The sequence below is a fragment of the Lepidochelys olivacea genome (genome assembly GCF_965140295.1).
Source record: "Lepidochelys olivacea isolate rLepOli2 genome assembly, chromosome: 1".
Lineage (NCBI taxonomy): Eukaryota > Metazoa > Chordata > Testudines > Cheloniidae > Lepidochelys > Lepidochelys olivacea.
Genome location: NC_140411.1, coordinates 48,858,323 through 48,880,974, shown reverse-complemented (window position 1 = coordinate 48,880,974; position 22,652 = coordinate 48,858,323). Strand labels below are relative to the sequence as shown.

Below are 22,652 nucleotides of genomic sequence, written 5' to 3'. Positions count from 1 at the left end.
TAAAGCTACAAGGTTCTTATTTTCCTGAAATTAGCTAAAACAAAACTTTCACTCTTTGTAATGAAACGTATGAAAAATAATCTACCCTCTACACACCACCAACCACAACTGCTCACGTTGAGCTCTCTGGTGATCATGCCTCCTTCGCTGGTGCCTACGAGGCATATCACAGACACCCACTAGATGGCACCTGCACACTTCTGGTAGCCAATAAGAAGCAAGGAGCGTGTATGTTGAAATTCTTCTTAACTGCACGAAGAGGCAGTTCTAAAGGTACCCTCAAGATGGGAAGAACTTTATAATTGAAAGTGGGTTATTTATTTCTCCTCTACACATTAAAAACAAGAATAAGGTTGTAAGGCCATTGGGACAGAGACCATCTTTTCAATATATGTGGCTAGCTTCATGGGGTGTTGATCTCTGACTGGGGTCTCAGCTACAGTAAGGCAAATAATACGATCAATGGAAGAAGCCAATTTGTGACCTCAGTTACCCCCATCCAACCCCAATTTGATATAACAAACTTATAGAAAAATGTATTCAAATAGATGCCAGCACTGCCATGTTCTCACATGATACAAGACACCCCAGCTCTCCTCAGCATCCACTCCTGTTACAAGGGGCTAGCGTACGGGCAAGAGGCTGGGCACAGTCCGCAGTTAATTGCACACTGTGCCTGGCCCCAGCCCCATGTACTAAAGAAAGGTGAGCCCAAGACATCTTTCCTCCGCTCTATCCCTGTGCAATGGCCATAGCCATTAATAATGCCAGCGCTTGGAGCAGTGCAGGGACTGCTTCCTCCTAGCACCTCATGGGGACCCACATCACCCTTAAAAGAGACAGAAAGGAGCCAGGGCCATGACTATTTCCCGCCCTCTCTGGCCTATGGAACCATCTGACGGCAATGGGAGAAGCAGAGGCTGCGTTATCCAAAGCAATGGTGCAGCACGTACGCTTCTTCCTATATACTGGGAAGCTGGGCGAGGGATTGTGCCCTCTGAGGAGCTCCCACTGGGTCCTTACTGAGCGCCATGTGCATTTTGCACACTCTGGCCCCTGCTGGTGTAAACACGCAGTACAGATGGTTTTCCAGGGGAATTTTAGTACTGCTGTCCAGCCAGTACTTTGGCTGGAACATGGGACTAAGTCAGAAGCTTTACAATCATCCAGGGAATCATTTTACTTTTATTCACATTCTGTATCATCCTTTCATCTACTTTCAAAGCCCTCAGCATTGGTCTAACCCTGATCCCACTGAAGTCAATGGGAGTTTTACTATTAACTTCAACAGGAACAGAGCTAGGCCAACACTGAGCACTTTTGCAAATCCCACCCTGAAGAGGGTGATTTTTTTAAAGCCACTGTTTTTGTTAAATGTATTCTGGCTCCATGGTGAAAAACAAGTCTGAACAGGTAAAAAATAACAAACCAAATGTCCAAGTTCCAATTTGTGTGCTATGCCGCTTCACCAGGCTTCAGAGACTTGAGAAACTTAGCTGAGACAAAAAGAAAAGGAGTACTTGTGGCACCTTAGAGACTAACCAATTTATTTGAGCATGAGCTTTCGTGAGCTACAGCTCACTTCATCGGAAGTCAACTGACTGCATAGTGCAAAGGTTGATTTGCAGAGGATTGGGAAGCTAGGAATCTGGCAAAAAAGGTAGGAAATCATAGTAGCTGGTCTACATGCTGTTTTTTGTACCACTGTAACTATAACTGTTTATGTAGACTGTAAGCTAAACGTTGGGGCAGGGATTGTCTTTTTGTTCTGTGTTTATACAGCACCCAGCACAATGAGGTCCTGGTCCAGGCCTAGAGCACCGAGGCACCACCACAATACAAACAATGATAGTCTGTTTAGAAAACCAGTATGACATAGTTAAACTGTGACCACAGTTATACTGGCTGGCTTCCTCTGGCCCTGCGCTTTGCACTTGCATTATCTGTGGCAAGGATAGTCACTCGAGAATTGGACTTTTTAGCTGCTTGCAATGCTGCACCAAGACACATCGTAACTGAGCTGCTTTGGTGCTTACACTATTGTTTCTTGAGATGGACGGTTGCCACAACGCTGATATGAAGGTGCTTAAAGTTAGGAGAATATTTATACTATACTGATAGAAGCACCTAGATACCAGTATAAATGCATCCACAGTGGGGATTGTACTGCTCTTTCTAAACGGATATCGCTAAAGCGGTTCAAAATCTGTGTGTGGGGCCAGGCCTTTGCTGGACAATCACAAGTGCCATGTGGTACATCAGCTATTGCCAGTCTCCTTCTGAGCCACCTTCTTTCCTCACTTTCTTGAAAGTCCTTTGACATTTAGGGTATGTGTACACCGCAACCACAGGGTGGGATTGCAGCTCGTGGAGACATACCTGAGCAACCTTTAATCTCGCTAGCTCGGGTACCCGTACTAATAAAATCATGGCAGTGCCTGCTTATCAGCATGAGCCGTACACAGCTGCCTGGAATCCTGGGTAATTATCTGAAGCCCATTCTGGGCTATTTTTAGCTGTCAGTTGCCCGAGTTTTTAGCAGTTGCAAATTGTGGTATTTTGGGCTATTTTGCTGCCCTGTTGCCGCTGGCCACACTGAGGAGTTCTCAGGAAGGAGGGAGCCTCCTGATCTGCCCCATCCCCTGCTGACACGCCCCACACACCGCTTGTCTCACGTTGTGCCCCTTCCCCTTAGGTGACATTTGCAGCATGCGCAGAACTCTTGTCTAAGGGAGGCAGAATTTTTTTTCTCCAGAAAATGTACTGAAGATATGCCTTTCACCCATCGGAGGCCACTGTGGCACCAGAACCAGCATGGGTTGAGGCTGACTGGTCTCGTGGTGGCAGCAAACAGCTAGCAGGCGGGTGGCGGGTGCATTTTTTCCTCAAGTGAAAAGTCACAGCAGCCTTCTTGGAGCCAAGTTTGGAGGCAGAGTGGGCCACACAGGGCTGAGGGGGTCACAGGGCCAAGTGGGGACACAGGAGGGGGGTTCCAGGCAGGGCCACATGGGGAGGCAGGGGGGTGCTGAAGATGCAGTGCCAACAGGTGCGTAAGGTGTAAATCCAGCCCTGATCCCAGGTAACTCCACTGAAATCAGTTGAGTTACCCAGGATTTAGATCTTTGTAACAGACCAGAGGTTCAACATCTTCAGGTGCATCAGAGCTCCGAGGAGAGAAGAGGGGCATGGATGGCTTGAGATCTATGGGATAAGAAGCTGAGACCCTTGGTTTCTTTGACAACTGGGACAGGGGACTAACTATGCCCCACAAATGGAAGAATGTATAGGAATCTCAGTGAGTTGCTTCAGAAGCTCCTGGAAGGCTCATGTGGACATCTGAAACTGCCCTTGGAAGCAAATACACTGAACTTGGCTACACTGTTAGTGAAAAACATTCTGAACTTCAGGTTGGCTTAGCACCAGGGTGGACAGGTCTTGACTCCCTTAGGAGTTCTCAAAGGAGTTTTGTTCTACAGGGCCAGAGTTTCCTACTATAATCTCTTCACTGTTTTGTGCTTCAGCTTCTCATCAGAACAAAACCAGCTTCCTATAGCCCCAGTTTCTACCATTGTAAATGGTTTTCTTTGTGACTTGAGAGTGAACTCTTTGGCTTCTTCCTAGTACAACGAAGGATTCAGAGAGAGCCCCGAGGTGGTTTGATATTTACTACAATAAAAAAGGATGTACACAGACTATTTTGATAAGCGTATGTGCTAACAGATAGTTCTATTTGCATTTCTGTATGCGGCCTGGTGCTTCAGGCTTGCTAAGAACCTGGTACAGTAGATGCTACAGCACGCACACTCTGCAAAAGGGTGGTTTGTTTGGCTGGGGGGGAAAAAGCCTGCAGATCTCTCTAGTTAGGCAGGGCGAGTCTGAGTAACAATGGTATTTGATTTTTTTTCACAGAAAGAGGAAAAAGGCAAAACCAATCAAAGGCACGCCTGGAAATGTAAAACACAATGCGCCACTCAGAGCAGAATTTACATAATGAGCTCAGGAGCCTCTTATGTGTTTGTGACCATTGTCAGAATCCTTCTTTATGCGTGCTAGGTCTCTTCCACAGTTAATTTCTTTTGCTCTCAAAAAGGTGCTGATTTACTAAATATTTACTAGTACAAGAGAAATAATTGTCTGGCCATGTCTACACTACAAAGTTAAGTCAACTTCATGTAAGTCAACATCGAGCCTCTGATTTAAGCAAGTTGATCTGGCGTGTCCACATTATGCTCATTGTGTCGGCAGAGTGCATCCTGACTAACAGGGCTTGCATTGACGCATGGAGCACTGCACTGTGGGTAGCTATCCCACAGTGCATGTAGACACAGACGAGTAGAATTTTGGGTTGGGCTTGCAATGCCTTATGGGACCAAAACATTGGCATGGGTGGTTATGGGAACATGGTGTTAGCCTCCCATGATGCACTTATCTCCCCCACTCCCTGAAATGAACAGCAAACAAACCAAGCCTTTCTTCATAAGCCTGGGTTACCTGCATGGACGCCATAGCACTAAAAGCATGGACACCGTTCAGCTGTACACTGTTGTTGTGAGCATTACAAACACCGCGCGCCGTATCCTGTGGTATTTACACAGCTGATGCAGGAGCCGCCACGTGGAACAATGTGATGCCACGTAAGAAGCCCTGCTGGAAGACATAGAGCAGAGCAGTTCGCAGTTGCTGGCGACCATCACGCATCACCTTGACACGGTTGAGCGCCATTTCTGGGCCTGGGAAACAAGCACTGACGAGCAGTGGCTGCAGAACTTTTGAATGCATAAGGCCACTTTCCAGGATCAGTGTGAAGAGCTTTCCCCAGCCCTGAAGTGCAGCAATACTAAAATGAGAGCTGCTCTGACAGTGGAGAAGCGAGTGGTGATCGCTGTGTGGAAGCTTGCAACGCCAGACTGCTACCTGTCAGTGGGGCATCAATTTGGAGTGGGTAAATCTACTGTGAGATCTGTTGTGATGGAAGTTTGCAGGGCCATCAACAAACTTCTGCTAAGAAGGGTAGTGACTCTGAGCAACGTGCAGGACATAGTGGATGGTTTTGCCTCAGCAGGGTTCCCTAACTGCAGTGGGGCAATAGACGGAATGCACATCCCTATCTTGGCACCAGACCACCTTGCCAAAGAGTACATAAACCAAAAGGGGACTTCTCAATGGTATTGAAAGTGCTGGTGAATCACAGGGGAAGTTTCACTGACATCATGGTTGGGAAAGGTGCATGACACACACATCTTTAGGAACACAGGTCTGTTCAGAAAGCTGCAAGCCAGGACTCTCTTTGCAGACTTCAAAATAACCATTGGTGATGTTGAAACGCCAATTGTGATCCTGGTAGACCCAGCCTACCCCTTGCTTGCATGGCTCATGAATAGGGTGACCAGATGCTAAATCCAAAATATCAGGACCGCTGCAGGGGGAGTGCCTTTTCAATTGTTATACTCAGCTGGCACATTCGGTGGCGGGAAATAAATCTTGCTGATGAAGAGTGAAGTACCCGCCGCTGAAATGCCGCCGAAGCCCATCAGCCGCTGAAGTGCTGCCGAAGACCCGGGCGTGCTGGGTGAGTGTAACAATTGAAAAGGCGCTCCTCCAGCCTGTCACCGCCGCGTAACCAAAAAAAAAAGGCGCGCCCGAAACAAAATATCGGGACAAATGGCGTCCCGACCGTACTTCGGTTGGGACGCGGGACAAACTGCTCAATATCGGGACAGTCCCGATTTTATCGGGACGTCTGGTCACCCTGCTCATGAAGCCGTATACAGGCAGCCTGGACAGCAGTAAGGACTGGTTCAACCATAGGCTAAGCAAGTGCAGAATGGTGATGGAATGTGCCTTTGAACATTTAAAAGGTCGCTGGCATTGTTTGCTTACTAGGTTAGACTTCAGTGAAAGCAATATCCCCTGCCTGCTGTGTGCTCCATAATGTCTGTGAAACGAAGGGAGAAAACTTTCCACCGCGGTGGGGGCTTGAGGCAGATCACCTGGCAGCCAATTTTGAGCAGCCAGACACCAGGGCAATAAGAAGAGCACATCAAGGAGCTCTGCGTCTCGGTGAGACTTTGAAAACTAGTTTCAGCAATGAGCCAGAGTAATGGGACACTTATCTGTGTTGTTCCTTACCAAACTGTCCCCTCCATTGCATCTTCTCCCCTGTAAACTCCACCCCCACCAACCACCGTGTGTTGAATGAATAAAGAGCCCTTTCTCCTCAGTCTGTTTAGTTTTATTATGCACACAAACACACAGAGACAGCAAAGAAAAGTAAGATAACCTGGGGCAATAGGGCTGATAAAGCTGTGGGGGGAGAAACGAGGAACGCTTGCTTAGAGATGCACTGCAATAACAATCAAAGGTGTGGAAATGGGCACCTTCTGGTCCTTGTACCCTCCCCTGGTGCTGAGTGCAAGGGATACCGAACACCTCCCCATCCCCCTCTCCCCGGCCTCATAGGACCGTTGTGGGGAGGAGGATATAGCGCTGGGCGATGACGGCAGCATGTTCAGCATAGGCTGCAGAGGGACTCTAGCATCCAAGGTTTCAGCTGCAAGGAATGCAAAGCACAAGGGTAGCACTGACAGTGCATGCATTGTTTCTGGTGCAAGGTTAATTTTTTTAATAAAAAAGCACCTCTCAGTACACTTCACTGCAAGCCACAACGTAATCACAGCCGCTGGCTATTGCAAGAGTTGGTTTGCTGCTCCAGCCGTAGTGAGTAAGGCCACGAGGCATGGGCGAGAGGTCTTGTGCTGCTGCTTTTGTGAAGACATCCTTGGGAGCACAGGTTGGAATTTGAGAAAAGCCCCTTTCCCCTAGAAACCTGGATGGTGCTTGAGGACAGGCACCACTGTAAAGCCCCCCAAATAGTTTGTTTATTTTACAAAAGTGGTTGGGGGGGGGGAAGGGAGACAAACAGGAAACTGCCTCCCTCTCACCCCTTTTTTTTTTCAATGCTGCTGGCAATGCTCAGTGATTCCCTTCCAACCACAGCCACGGCACGTTTGGGAAAGCGTGGTTGTGTGACCCAGATTTCACCAAACAGTGGAGGGATTACTTGTTGAACTGTTTGCGGTTTAAGGTCTAGCATTGAAAACTTCCCCCATTTCCTCTAGGGGATCCTATGCGAAATCACTCTCCTGAGGGTAACAGAGGTGGCAAAGGAGCAGATGCTGCAAGTGTCTGGTGTGACAAAGCTCTATCCTTGCCTCCGTGGGTCCCGCGTTTCTTGGCGGATTTCGCTAGCCTCAGAGGCTCACTGTGACCCTCCACATAACCCTTCTTTCTCTAGAGACAAGGGTCACAGTCTACTGAGCCATTTTCATCATAAGCCAGCGAGGGAGGTGAGGAGAAGTTATCCTTCCTTGCAGAGTCTCTGTTGTCTCCCAGTCTCAGTGATTAATCAGGGGGCAAAGGTGGTGGTGGGGAGCCCGGGCCCACCCTCTACTCCGAGCTCCAGCCCAGGGACTCGAATAGTATCAGCTATGATAGCTGACCTTTAGAAACATGACATGTACAATTTCCTGGGCTACTTCCCCCACAGCAGCCCCCACTTCCTTAGGCTCCACTTCACCCTTATCTCAGGGCCTCCTTTCTTGAGTCTGATATGGTGTGTACTGCTCAGTCTCTCCAACAGCGCAACTTCCTCCCACAGCTCCTGACATGCACCCCCACCTGACTGACTGGGAGGCTTTTAACTGGTTTCAGCCAGCCCCTGATTGGCTTCAGGTGTCCCAATCAACCTAGCCTTCTCCCTGCCTTCTGGAAAGTTCTTAATTGCCCCCAGGTGTCTTAACTGACCTGGAGCAGCTGCCATTTCACTGAACCTGGTACCAGGGATTTGTTTAGCCTGGAGCTAATATATCTATCTCCCACTACTTTTCTATAGCCATCTGGCCTTGCCCCGTCACACTGGGTACAGACCTGGTCCTTATGCTGCAATGATGTGTGCTGCAGTGAGGCCAGCAGAGTTAATACTGGAGTGGTGTGGGAAAGTGTCCTACCGTGGTGGACAAAATAAGGCAGCCTTTCCCAGAAACCTTCCGCAAAGGATTGCAGAGTACCTCCATGAAAGCTTCCTAGAGATCTCCATGGCGGATTCCTGGGCCATCCCCCTGCACATAAACAGTCTTTTCCAGAGAACACCCTCTGCGTAGCTAGAGTGGCCTCCAATACCCACTGCACCTACTTTTTTGTTCAGATTAAACATAAAAAATAATAACATGTAGCCCCTAGGGTTTGATTGGAAATGTGCACTCACCAGAGGTGCCTTCCCCGGCACGCTCCACCGCCAACTGATTCTGTGAAGGGATGGGCTCCAGGGTTAAAAATAGTTCTTGGCTATCGGGGAGAATGGATCCTCTGCTTGCCTGCCTCACATTCTCCTACTCCTCCTGGTCAACGTCTCCCTTGTTGTTGCTCGCGGTCGCCTGTGGCTCCTGGGAGGTATCCACAGAGTATCCAGAACAACTGTTCACCTCCCTTGTCTTCTGGTATGCTTGGCGAAGTTCCTTTATTTTCACATGGCATTGCTGCGTGTCCCTGGTGTAGCCCTTCTCCCCCATGCCCTGTGTGATCTTGGCATAGATGTCAGCATTTCTTCTGCTGGATTGGAGCTCTCCCTGCACAGACTCCTCTCCCCACACAGCAATAAGATCCACCACCTCCTGTGTACTCCATGCTGGAGTGCGTTTGCGGCCTTGAGTCTCCATGATCAGCTGTGCTGGCGAGCTCTCTATGTTGGTCAAACAGGAAATGAAAATTCAAAAGTTCCCTGGGCTTTAACAGGGGAGCAGCTGTTTCCTGTGTACCTGGCTGAGGTGCAGTGGAGCTGAAAGTGCTCTCCAGAGCGGTTACAGCGGAGCACTGTGGGACACCGCCTGGAGGCTAATTCATACAAATTACACAATGCAGTGTCTACACTATTCCTATGTTGACTCATGGATGTCGAATCAAGCGCTATGCCTCTTGTGGAGGTGGTGTACAGAAGTTGACTTTACAGGCCACTTAGGTCAGTGGAAGGGACTTGGTAGTGTAGACACACACATTACTACATTGACTTAACACGGCTTATGTCAATCTAAGTTTGTAGTGTAGACCAGGCCTGATGTGCCTCACTTCAGTCTCAGTGAAGACAATCTGTTCTGCCTCTGGAGAAGGCAGTGCGCAGGAAACTCTGTGCAAGCCTGGGACCAAGCATTAGTCTGTTTCTCCCTCTGGATCCCTGGGCTCTGGGAGTGGGATGGGTGTCTGGGCAAGGGGGTAGGCGAACAGCTGGGCTCTGGGGGGCCGGGGGGAGGATGCGGGTACCTGGGCTGGGGGAGGGGCGCTGTTGGGCTCTGGGGAGGAGAGGGTTTGGGTTTATTGGCTGGGGGGGGGCGCAAGTGGGCTCTGGGGGGAGGGGTTGTGGGTGTCTGGCCCCCCTGGAGCTGGGCTCTGGAGGGAAGAAGGGGGCAGAGAAAGAGGAACTGGGTTGTCATAGGGGTTTCTTTAACTCTCTACTGCCAGGGGAATTTTTGTGTGTGTCTGTATTGTTACAGTCATACTTACTGACAGGTATTTTGAAATAAATTACCAAAATAATTGAAATGGATGTGATTGTGTAGTGTTATTTTGAAAATTATATGTGAAGAATTTTAAAATATTATGTGCAGAATTTTTATTTTTTGGAGCAGAATGCCCCCAGGAGTACCCTAATGATGTGACTGCAGCTGAGGTAATGTGGTATGGGGCAGCAGAAAAACTGACTGTGAAGCAATTATCTGAAGAGTGTCATGAAGTTTTGAAGCTAAGGAAGGGAAAGAAACATTTGCACTATACCAGGAGGTAAATTTTCTAGAGCTGTAAGCTCAAAGTGTTTAGATTATGTATGATCAATATTATACATGCTGTTCTGTTTTGTCAATGTGTGTGTGTGTGTGTGTGCGTGTGTGTGTGTGTGAGGAGAGAGAGGGGGAGAGAGAGACAATAAATCAGTCGCTTAACATTTAAAATTCCTGCACTGAGTGGGAGAAAAAAATTATGTAGTGTCATAATGCTGCAAATGGTTAGCTACACAGATGCCTCTGATTGACTTTAAAGAGATCATAACATATTTTATAAGTAAAATGGTGTTAAATGTTTAACATGAAAGATCTTTCCCCCATAAACAAGGAAAATATTACATTTGTAGAACAGTCCTTTGGAAGCTACTAAGCCAAGCAATTTGATGAGAATAAAAGTCCTAAGCTAATATGCATTAGAGAGAGCTGCTTTCTGGGGATTTCATTTGTAAAACAGCTCAACTCATTCTCCCCCTCTCTCTCTCTCCACAGCAAGCAGTCTCTGCCTTTCCCAGTGGAGTTATAAATAGAGCTCTACTCACCCTGAATGCCGTCATCAGACAGCTTTAAAAGCTAAGCATTCATATGGTAGCAGTCTTTAAAAAGTGAGAGTTTTGTCTGTTTGCCTACATTGGCATCTTATCAAACCATCCCTTGATATTGACTTGTAGGGGCATGTTATTAGTGTTGTAAGCAGGGAATTAAATCCACTAATAGGGCAGGAGTTGTTCAATATGCCTTCTTTAGATTGTGCTCATAGCTATTAGCTTACAGTGTGGGCTCAGTCCTGCTCCCGCCCTTCACTTCACTGGGAGTTTTGCCATTGATGGATCAAGCACTAAATGAAGACGACATGACAAACCACTTTCATCTTTTTAGATTGCTTTATTAAAAACAAAAACAAAACAATCTCAGAGATAATGGAGTCTCATTTACACTAACGCCCCTTTGCATTCCTCTGGCAATTTGCCCTGCTCTGGCACTGTACAGAGGCTTTCAGGTAAATCAGATTCCGGTCCAATCTGCAGTCATGCACTACTAGGGGTTTGGGTCCCCCTGAGTGCAATGAACGTTGTATATAAGTGAGGATTGCAGGATTGAGCTCTGGGTTTTCATGGCAACTGAAGATGAATGAAATTCGGCTAAAACATTTTTTGGCTGGAAAATGACGATTCAGTGACACCAAAACATTTTGCAAATTCATATCAATTTCCCCAATTTTTTGGTGTAAAAAAAAAAGAAAAGAAAAAATTCCAAAAAAATTGATGAGTTTTGTCTCAATGGTTCTGAAATGAAACAGGTTGATTTTTCCATTCAAAATGACTTTTCATTTAGAGATTGCCTTCAATTTTAATTTTAAAACATTTAAAATGTGCTTGAAATCAGAATGGAATGTTTTGTTCCACCTGAAATGGTTTTTTGGTTGTTTCATTTTTTTAAACCTTTTTAATCTGAAGATTTAATTGGAAGTTATTACCCTTCCTGGGGCACACTGACTGTTCACAATAAACCATTTTAGTTGTAGGAAAAAGGTTAAAATCAAACCACAAAGCCCATAGAGCCTGAGATTTACAGCAGTCTAAAAGGGTTTGTAGGTTCATTTCGTAAACAGCTGAATTATATCTGCTTTTGGATATTGGTCTGTAAAACACACTGAACAGCTAATGCTGCAAAGAATTAAGGAATGAGTAGCAGTGGGGAGATGGTGTTGGTTACAGTTTTTATATACACTTCAAAGTCACTCCCAAAAATGAGGACAAGATAATAGTTGAGGATCCCAGCAACAGACATAAAGAACAGGAATGATATAATGCGTTTTCCAAATATGTAACCAGGAGTGCTGGGGAGAAAGAGAGAGAGAAAAGTAATATACCAAGATTTATCACCTTCCTTGAAAAGTGCTCAACCTCTATAACTGTCGTTCAAACCACTTTAAATAGACTTCAGAAGCTCAAATCCATGGGCCAAATTCCACATTGACTTGCACCCTTTCAACCCCTTTAATTTCAGCAGAGATGCACAGGTATAAATCAAGTCAGGCCCCCAGTGCTGAATTCATGCTTCTTCATACTAATGAGTGCTCCATTTAAGAGACACGTTTTAGCCATTAGAGATGGTAATTTCTGATCATATTTAAAACCTAATTCAATAACCTTGTATTTTAATGGGATGTAAAATTTACAGGGGTCAATTTTGTACACCTGGATATTACTCACATTAACCCTGATTGGAGCTGTGTAGACATCAACGGGAGAATAGACCCCTATTCTTTCACTTTGCAAATGGAGAGAGATAATCACACAGGCATATATTGAAATAGCACTGTGAGCAGAAGTTGTCTTCCCACCTGCTCTGCAAACACAGTCCACACTGTGTGTCAACTCCAAACTCCCCTGTTCCCAGAGTTTTGCTTTATTAACAAAGAAAAGAATAGTAAGATGATAGAAAAATCAGCTCCCTTACTCCACTCCAGCATCGTGGGGCTCTACCCAGCCCAGGTGCTGCTCTGTGTAATTTTTCTATTCCAATATGTACTTGAGCATCTGTTTTTTTGGTTTTATTTACTTTATGTGAGATAATCCAGTAAACAAACCTCTTCTTTCTTTAAACTACCAGTGGGATCAGACTGTCAATGCAGGTGTGTAAAACTAATGGGAGATAGCGATGGAAAAGTGGACCCTGTACTTTGTTTTATTTATTCCTTTAGTTGTAAACTCTGGGCACTTATACACAATTGATCAAAAATGCAATAACCTACTGCTACCGATCCAGACTGGCTCCAGAATAGATGGACAAGACCTGAAGGTTAACAAATCCAGGCTATTTTAGCACCAGGGCAGGGGTATGTGTGGCAGAGTCAAGAACCCCACATGGAAAATGTTTTGAAACAGCCCTCTCAAACCAGGGGCCCATTAGCTCTAGCACCTCTACCAAGTGGAACACAGGGAGAGAGAGGCGGCATCTCAGTTAGGCAGGTTCCAGGCCATTTAGGATTTCATCGATCAAAACACCACCTTAATCTCCAGGCCTGACTACAGAGCTCTAGGGTGCTCCTAACATGAAACACTGCTTAAGAAGCAGGCAAACATATTCTGCTCCATCTTAAGTCATTCAAAATAGACTTATCCCTAATCTTGTCTGGGTTGAGCTTCAGCCATTTTGCCCTCATCCAAGCTCAGTCTCAACCAGACACTGGGTAAGTCATTCAAACACACCAGGTGGGGTAGGCAGAAATAGGGCTTGTCTTCACGGCAAAGCTAACTCAAGTGATAGCTCGAGTGTTGCCTCTAACTACTTCCATCCACACGCACAAACCCTTAATTTGAGCACAGCGGTGTTTTTAACTTGAGTTGGCTGGCCTGCCAGGGAGTACAGTATAAAGCTGGAGTTAGCACAACTCATCTGCTGCTAACACAACCACTCTGCAGTGTGAATGCGGGCCGCTTGAGTGCTGCTCGTCCTCCGATGCCTTCTCACAAAGTACCCCTTTGTGCCCAGAAAGGACAGACAAGTTCAGACAAGAATTCATAGAGTGTTTCATCTTACTACAGCGCTAAGAACCATGGGATGGGCCCCCAGAAGTCTTAGTGTCATAAATGAGTGAACATAGTGCTAGTGTGGACACAGCAATTCCAGTGTTGTTTCACAGTGTGGCCGCTATCACTTGAGCTAGACTAACTTGAGAGGAATAACTCAACTGTAGATAACTCAAGTTAACTCTGGAGTGAAAATGTACCCACATACATACTGAACAAGAACGGTGTCAAGATGCCCTACCCATGAAAATGTTTATCACCCAAAACACTTGTAAAAAGCTCCAGTGAATTCTTACCTTTGTGTCCTCTCTCCCAGATAGCCAACAAAGTACTTTTGTCTCACAAACAAGTACATCATTCCAGCAAAGGCAGCAGCAGCTGAAAGGAAGATAAAGCAACACATATTGCAAACTACCATCCAAGTCTCCCATGTAGGCCTCATTATCCATAGAGGTCCATATTGCTGTTCATGCTGGATAGGAAAACTGGGGAAAGCCTGTATTCTGAGAAGCTGGACGAGCAGTGGGACCCAGAAATTGAAGAAAATAAATTCTGTGGAGAATTGCATGATATTTCCCGCCATCTTTGCAGAAAATATTGTGGGCCAAATTCTGCCCTCAGTTATGCCCATTAAAGTCAATAGGAGTGCTCCCGCGTGAGGACCAGTGCCGGGCCCACACGCAGGGCCATGCTCTGCTCGTCAAAGAGCGCTGCACTGCACGTGCCCAAGAGCACAATCTGGCATATGTTCTGGTTTCCCCAGAAGCCCCGAGTATGGGGCAGCAGGTCACTGCACTACCCCAGCAGCAGGCCAGGCACCGTATGGTCCGAAATTGAGTTTTCAGCACAAAAAGGGTTTTCTTTGTGTTTTAACACTGGCTTTTCCCAGGCCAGCAGGCCAAGCCCCTACCTGACCCCAGCCAAGAGACTTCTGTCACTCAGAAACAATGACTTACCCCCGGGTTCAGCAAGGCACTCAAGTGCGTGCTTGACTTTAAGCATATGAATACTCCTACGGAATTCAATGGGACTGCTACTCACGTGGTTAAAGTTAGGCACATGAGTAAGCCCCTTGTTGAACTGGGCGCTCAGAAATGAAGGCTAGTCTAGAAGGCAGCAATGAGCAATGCAGCTTTCGCAAACACCCCTACATGCTGGGCACCATTTCCCTGACAGCACAAATCTCCTCTGGCAGTGTCCTTCCAATCTTCCACCAGTGGTGGATTATAGAAGAGTGAATGGATTGGCTACTCTGGGCCCGGTGCTCTGAAAGGGGTCTCCCAAAATAACCACGCTTCCATTAGAAACCCTCACTGCCTCGTCCACCCCACAGCTAGGAACTGGGACCCCAGGTTCCTGACCAATCTGGGCCATGTTTCACCGTGAGACATCCCTGTCTGTAATGCAGCTCACAGGAGAGTGAACAGCTAATACGTTAATAACTCGAGGCTGCAGGCCTTTCCTCTCTGCAGTCTGGCAGAGTAACCTCAGTCTGTCCCTTGCTGAAGTGTGGGGAGGAGGGGTCAGGTCACGAGCCTTTTTAAGTGACAATATTAAACTGAGCCTCAGAAGACACACAAATTATATATGTTTATATATATATATAGAGAGAGAGAGAGAGAGAGAGCTGAAGTACATGTTACCTTGGCTACAAAGCAGCCCAGCACACCAAAGCACAACAAGAAACGTTGGGTATGCATCTCTGCAGTTTTGGCTAGGAAGGAATTAAAAAGGGGGAGTTAAAAACAGACTGAGAACAGGAAAAATATCCTTCTGCCTCAGAAACACAGCTACCAGCTTACATATGAAGCATCTGGAGATTTACCTCCCTGTTACATCGGGACAACGAGGGGTGGCATCCATCCACCACGTCAGAAATAGACAGCAGTGCAAAATGGATGGCGTGTGTGAAATCCATCTCCTGAACTGCCATGGTTAATCATGTCTCATATATTCAATGCCTGATGCACTGTATCAGCTTGGGCAACTCTTGTAGTCCCGGTCCATATTAATCAAATTACTGACACTCAAAACTCAATAATAAGGCAAAAGAGAGAACGGGAATCACAGCAAAGACGAGGCTCTTGTGAAATCTGCCTGTGTTTTTTTCTATAGCTTAATAAAAAGGAATTATTTATGCCACTTTGTTCATAAGGGAATGTCGCTGTAGAGGGAAATATTCCTTTATAGGTTCTGGGATACACACCCACATGGGGTGTATATTTATGCATCGTAAAGTACAGAGCACATTGCCAGTGCTTAACAAATAATAAATAATTATTTAATTTTCTTTTCTTTCTTGGGTGGTAGTGAAATTCCCCTTTTCAAAAACGATCACAAGTGACCACAAGAACAAAGCAGGCTCGCCTAGTGGCTAGAGCACGGGTCAGGGACTCGAGAGACCAGAATTCTATTCCCCACTCTGCTACTGACCTCCTGTTGGTCAGTTCACCTCTCTGTACCTCTATCTTGCCTGTTTAGCCTGTAGACTCTTTGTGGCAGAGACTCTTTCTCACTATGTGCTTGTGCAATACCTACTACAATAGATTCCAGATCTTGGTTGGCGCCCTGAAGCACAATTATAAAATAAATAATAATGATAATAAAGTACAAGGGCCTGATCCGACATCAGTGAGGCCTTTCCATTGACTTTCAGTGGACTTTGAATCAGGCCACAAACGAAGGCAAAGATTAAACTCAACAGCAAAGGTCTTGCTCTCTTCCCTGCCCCTCCTACGTGGTTTGCATACTCACTTGGCAGTGAAGACACGGTCAAAGGCAGAAGATCCAACCCGCTGGAAACTCTTGCCATTATAGTTCTTGCTTTCATGCTCCACTTTGGTTGCAAAAAAGGCTGTTAAAGAAAGGCAGGGTTTGGTTTGAGGGTTAAACTGGACACGTGCATGCTTAGTATAACGGGCTGGGTTCTTCACTCGACAGCCCTGTATCCCTCTTGGCACCACAAGGTTGTGCTGGTGTAAACAGGAGCAGAATTCGGGCCAACACATTCTCGTCTAGGTTTAACCAAGTGTTTTAGTTCACAAATGTGACATGGAGTCCCTTCTGAAGTGCCTACACGTTTTTCTGGGGGGCCTCACTTCTGAGCCTGGTGCTCACAAAGGAAAAAGTTTATTTGCTATTTTGTGTCCACATCACACAGCTTCATATCCAAACTGGAGGAACATGCATCAAACCCTTCCCTGAGTTACCTTTCACATTCCTGACATGTTCTGTAAAGCCCAACTCTCACCTCTCATTGGAAGAGACATCAGATTTTACTGAGATCTGAGAATCCGTCCCCTCCCCGGCAATATGGAGGGTTTTTTGCCCTTTATCTCATTGGCTTCCATATGGGATTACTAATCACTGCACTGTCTCAAGGCTGGATTAACAACACAGCTGATTTGAGCTGGTTTTGCTAAGGCAGGCACCTGCAGAGGAAATGGCCATAACTGATGGAGTGAAGATCAAAGCTTAGCTATATCACAGTGACCAATGTGTGGTAGATTCTCATTTCCATTCATTTGGGTGGAAACCGGGGTCTGAGGAGCAGCTATACTCAGCTTTTACTTAGCCCTTAATCTGGGAAATTTCCACATAAATAAGTGAAAGTTCCTCTCAGTAAGGGGTGAAGAAAAGCTGAGAAGGAACCTGAGGATTTGGCTCTTAGGTATCAGTAATCTGTGTTCTACATCTATGGTACAGAGATCTCAAACACACATCCCTGAATGATTTTGGGCTTTTGTTGGATCTCAAAGGACCTCTACCATGAACCCTTCCAAAAAAGTGGAACAGATTTTTCTTTTACACGTCCTCACTTGTCCCACCCTAAAAATTTTGCTAATTTATAAACGGACACAGATTTAAATTTACTACTAGACACTAGAGTCACATCTAGCTTTTTGCAATATCAGGTATCTACCTGCCTGAAAAGCCTGCTTTCCATGAGGATCAAAGATCCAACTGGTTTTTAAATGCTGACGCTTGTACATCCTGGGAGGGCATCCACTGCCACACTTTGACATGAGTCATAAGAGAAATTCAGCAATGACAGATGGATGTAGTGTTATGCCAAAAAGGTGCTGGCTGGCCTGCCATCAGGGGCCTTGTATGGAATCACAGACTTCTTAAAATAAATGGGTGTGCTAAAGCACTTTCCTTTGTTCCCAACATTAGGCACATCTGAAACCCTGGAGCAGTGCACAACATCTGGACACAAAGGAGGGAGCTAGGTCCATGTGGCCAAGGGGAGGGTATGGTGCTAATGGGGGTTCCCAGGTCAGAATGAAGTGATGCTGGCTGGAAAGGTGAAACACTTGGCCCAGACATTGTCTCCACTGAAAGCATGCAGCTCCTATTCATGAAAGTGGTGTGAAGCCTCTGGGTCCTGGCCAACTCCTCGCTAAGCGTGGACGACCAGATAGCATCAGTTGCCAAGAATACTTTCTTTCATCTCCAGCTTGCTGGGAAACTTCACCCCTTCCTCATGAATCAGGCCACAATGATCTGTGCATTTGTCGTCTCCAGGCTGGATTTCTGTAACTCACTGTACATGAAGTTGAATATGAAGACAATTTATAGGCTCCAGCTGGTGCCGAATGTGGCTGCCCCCCTACATGGCACAGGCCACTGTGAGAACTTCAGGCCTGTGCCCACATTTGACCACTGGTGCCCAGTTAGCTTCCAATGCCAGTTTAAGGCTGTGGTCCCAATTTTCCAAGCAATTAATGGATCAAGCCCCAGACACATCAAAGAATTAATTTCAGTCTTGAACCTCTGTGACTGATACATCCTTCTGGGACACGGCAGATCTCAAAGCCCAGGATGAAGCATGGGAGAGCTGGGGACAAAGCTCTCTCTGTTGAGGGGATTCATCTATGAAACACTTACAAAGGAGATCAGATGAATCCAGAGTCTGATCATCTTTAGGAAATACTGCAAAACCTCTCTCTTTGAGACAGCCTGTCCACCACAAGTGACATTCACAATACAAACACCTTTAACAACCCATTGAACCCCCTTCCTCTCCTTCCCAAAAAGTCCCAGCCCAGCCTACCCCAATTAAAATTCTGCCCCCGTAAAGGCAGAAATGCCAAAGAGACTCCATTGAAGTCCACTTGGGACTTCATTATTGCTATCTATTTTACATGGAAGGTGTTCAGGTGCTGTGGTGATGAGTGGCAATAGAAAACTCTAAGATAGATAGACACAGTTGCCATATGGCCTTGTTAAGAAGCAGAGGCAGAGAGACTGCCTCTGCTTGGGCACAGTGCTGGCTGAAGAAGCTGGCTTGGGATTTCTGGAACAGCTTGTGTAATGTATGTTTCTACTGCTGTTCAGGGAAACAGGACTTTTCTATGTATATTTCTGTGTGAAACTGATTTATCATCCAAATGGAACCACGCAAACATGCCTAAGAACTTTGCTGGACTGGAACATTAACATAACTTCTCCCATGGGTGTTGCTTGTTTTTTTTATCTCATATTCCTATTAGCTATTTTTACTACATTTATCATCACTTTCATTATAGGGCTATCAGTCCAGGTTCAAAAAACCCCATAGATAAAAGACTTTGGGGGAGGAGGAAGGTGTGCAAGTCTGCCCTTACACAGCCCTTGACTGGTGGCAGAGAGCTGCAACAGAACACAGAGACGGAACCATTGGGAGTTACACACAGGGGTCAAGTACAGTGTGCTGCGTGCCCTGAGTATGTGATAATAATATCTGAACACGTTCCAAGGAATCCCATTTTCCTTTGTGTGACCTCGTAGGTAACTATGGGGTAGTGGTGGTTCTGGGTATGAAATGCAAATTTAGCTCACTTTATCACTTTTATGATTATGCATTTATTTTTACACACACACGGGTTACACACCTTGGTTCCTGCTCCGTCTCCTTTGTGACACTTTGTGAAGCAAAGAGGATACAGGGGAAGACTCACCGGTAGAGATCTACTGCACACCCCCTCACCACTTGTCATATGGCTGTGCCGGGGTGTGCCAAGGTGTGACCATAGCACCCTTCACACAGTTCTAATTTGCACCAGGAGCCAAATTAAACCCTGCCGCCCCCAGGAGCAGGGGAGGGGAAAGATGGCTTTCAAACCACATTTCCCCTTCCCGCCCCGCAACTTGTCTTACCCTAGATCCTGTGCCAAGCATAGTTCTTGCCAGACCCAAGGATTTGGCTCAATAATCTGATGGTCAGATTTCAATGCTATATAAAATGTGCATGGAGTGGAACAAGAACAGACAAGTTTCCTGGATGGATTAACTAAAGGAATTGTATTGGAAATATATAGGTCATTAGACTATGGCTCCCCAAACTCCTCTGGTAAAATAACTGGAAACACAGCTGGGCACATGTATTAATGGATGTGCCAAATTTGGCCATGAAATGTGAATGCACATCCACACTTAATGATGGTAATTTACTTGCTAGTGCTGTACAAAACAGAGCAAGGCCCTGTCCCTGCTCCAAGATCATCATCTGAGAGCCTGTTCCTGCAAGTGCTTAGTGCCTTCCTCTGAAGGCAGTATTTGGGTCTAACCCACAAACGCTTTGCTTTTGTGAGAGATAAGAGCTCCCTGTAGGGCTGCTCAGCTGCATTTTCACTCCGACTGTTCCACCCCTGCTTTTGCTGCACCCGCCCCTGCAGCCCAAGAATGAACTACCCCGACATGAATCCAGTTCCTAAAGCTGCACGCGGTGCCTGATCCAAAGTCTATTTAGCACCAGGGTTGTCTTCCTACTGACGTCAGAGGGCTTTGGATCAGGCCCATAATGAGGAGTCCAGGTATCCACATCTCAGGTTGCCACCTCACAATTCTCCTTGAACGTGGGGCAACATAAATGAAATCGTTTTTGTAAAAAGTCACGCATCTGTGTGTATCCTGGGTCAAGTTTTAGGGGATCGAATAGGTATAAGACATGAGTGCCAAGTAAAAAGTTTGCAGAAGAAAAACATTTAGTTTGCCTAAGGAACCTTAAAAAAAAACTGAGCTAAAGAGATAGAATAAGATAAGCTCTGAAATATCAGATTCCTCTGATGAAGGACATTTAGAACATTCTCAGCCATGAAAGGGTTAAAACTAGCAAACTGAAAGACTGAAGAATGAGTTTCAGGAAAGTAGGGTAACTAGTTAACCTGAAAAAGTAACCAGGCTAGAACTTTTGCTGGTATAATTCAGTTCAGTACGATTGATCATACTCATTTACACCCGCTGAGGATCTGATCCATGTTTCATGTCAGTCGCTCAATTGCACAACCTCTTCCACATCCAAAACCAGGTCTCTGCTCTTGAACATATTTACAGAGGTGCAGATAGTGGCTGCTAATACTGATATATATTTAATAAACTTACTATAGTAAACCAAAGATCGGTATCATGTCACTGCTAATATAGCCAACCACTAGCACAAAAAACAGTCTGCTAAAAAGGGAAGCTCAGAAATCAAGCTTGCTCATATAGACACACACACATATATACCCACAGAGCCATATACAATAGGAGAAAAAAATGTATTAAAAATAGGTCAATTTACATTTCATATTCAATGCATAATAGATACTAGGAATTCTTTACCCTTTTTCTCAGCTTCCTCTTTCCCCTAAAATAAATGGTTCTCTTTTCTTACCATTTTGGAGAACACTGATAAGGCTGACTATTGCTAGGAGGACAATGCTCCCCAGCACTTCATGGTCCATTTTGGCAGCAGGCTTGTCAGAGTGGACTCTGTAGCCTCTTCAGCAGCACAGCCCCAGAAAGCACAAGAAGAGGAAGTGACGGTCTATCTTATCTTGCATCATGAAATCTTTCTGATGGCTTCACAGCTCGACACCACAGCCCCTCTTATTTAGAAGTATATCAGGGCAGCATGGCTGCCGATCATATTTCACTAGCTCTTTGGCTGCCTTTTCCTCCATGTGTGGATTAAATTTATCTACAGATATTGCCCATAGCAACCTAAGGCAATTTGTCCACTGATCCATGAGGATAAATACTGTAGAGAGACATCTCCTCCTTCGAAAAGCAGGGTAGCCAGGTTACCTAAGGTCATCTGTTTGATTAGCTGTGACAATTCTAGGAAATCCAGTCGAAAGCAAATGGAGCTCTAAGGCTGCAAGAAAGCAGCCGCGGTTGCCATGTCAGTGTCTTCTGGTGTCCCAGTACTATAAGAGATATTAGGAGAAAAAGTGTATTATTGAACAGTCAGACCCAGTCATTACTTCATTTTCCCATATACCCACCTCACCAGCCTTGAATACAAATCCAGCAGTTGTGTTATGAATCTCTCACTACTGCAGGGACTTTCATGGGAATAACATATAGACCTCAGAGTCATAAACCAAGAGCAAGTTGGATTTTTTCCATCCACATGCCCAACCAGAAAGGAGAAAGGTGTGGCAAGCACAGGTGTGAGAAATGAACTACAGTTGTTCTCAGAAAGAGAAAAGGAGTACTTGTGGCACCTTAGAGACTAACCAATTTATTTGAGCATGAGCTTTCGTGAGCTACAGCTCACTTCATCGGATGCATACCGTGGAAACTGCAGCAGACTTTATATACACATAGAGAATATGAAACAATACCTCCTCCCACCCCACTGTCCTGCTGGTAATAGCTTATCTAAAGTGATCATCAGGTTGGGCCATTTCCAGCACAAATCCAGGTTTTCTCACCCTCCACCCCCCCCCACAAATTCACTCTCCTGCTGGTGATAGCCCATCCAAAGTGACAACTCTTTACACAATTTGTGGGGGTGGGGGGGTGGAGGGTGAGAAAACCTGGATTTGTGCTGGAAATGGCCCAACCTGAAGATCACTTTAGATAAGCTATTACCAGCAGGACAGTGGGGTGGGAGGAGGTATTGTTTCATATTCTCTGTGTGTATATAAAGTCTGCTGCAGTTTCCACGGTATGCATCCGATGAAGTGAGCTGTAGCTCACGAAAGCTCATGCTCAAATAAATTGGTTAGTCTCTAAGGTGCCACAAGTCCTCCTTTTCTTTTTGCGAATACAGACTAACACGGCTGTTACTCTGAAACCTCTCAGAAAGAGAGAGATTCTTGGCAACTAAAGTGTCAGAAGAAACAATCTGAACAATGGACACTTAAGCAATTATGCAATAGAGTCAGATATTCTGTGTCACTGTATAAAGCAGGGGTGGGCAAACTTTTTGGCCTGAGGGCCACATCTGGGTGGGGAAACTGCAAGCAGGGCCATAAATGTAGGGCTGGAACAGGAGGTTGGGGTGTGCGGTGCGGGGTGTGGGAGGGGGTGCGGTGTG

General features: G+C 45.8%; 1 protein-coding gene across 1 annotated transcript; it reads right to left on the bottom strand.

Moving 5' to 3' along the window:
* Positions 1 to 11,186: 11,186 nt before the first annotated feature.
* On the bottom strand, positions 11,187 to 21,450 carry ALOX5AP (arachidonate 5-lipoxygenase activating protein). The gene is made up of 5 exons (XM_084617997.1): positions 21,000 to 21,450; positions 16,115 to 16,214; positions 15,004 to 15,074; positions 13,657 to 13,738; positions 11,187 to 11,664 (listed from the first exon to the last, which is right to left on the bottom strand). Exons 1-5 carry the CDS (start codon positions 21,067 to 21,069, stop codon positions 11,502 to 11,504), a joined length of 486 nt encoding a protein of 161 aa, XP_084474123.1. The 5' UTR covers positions 21,070 to 21,450; the 3' UTR covers positions 11,187 to 11,501.
* Between the last annotated feature and the right edge of the window lie 1,202 nt (positions 21,451 to 22,652).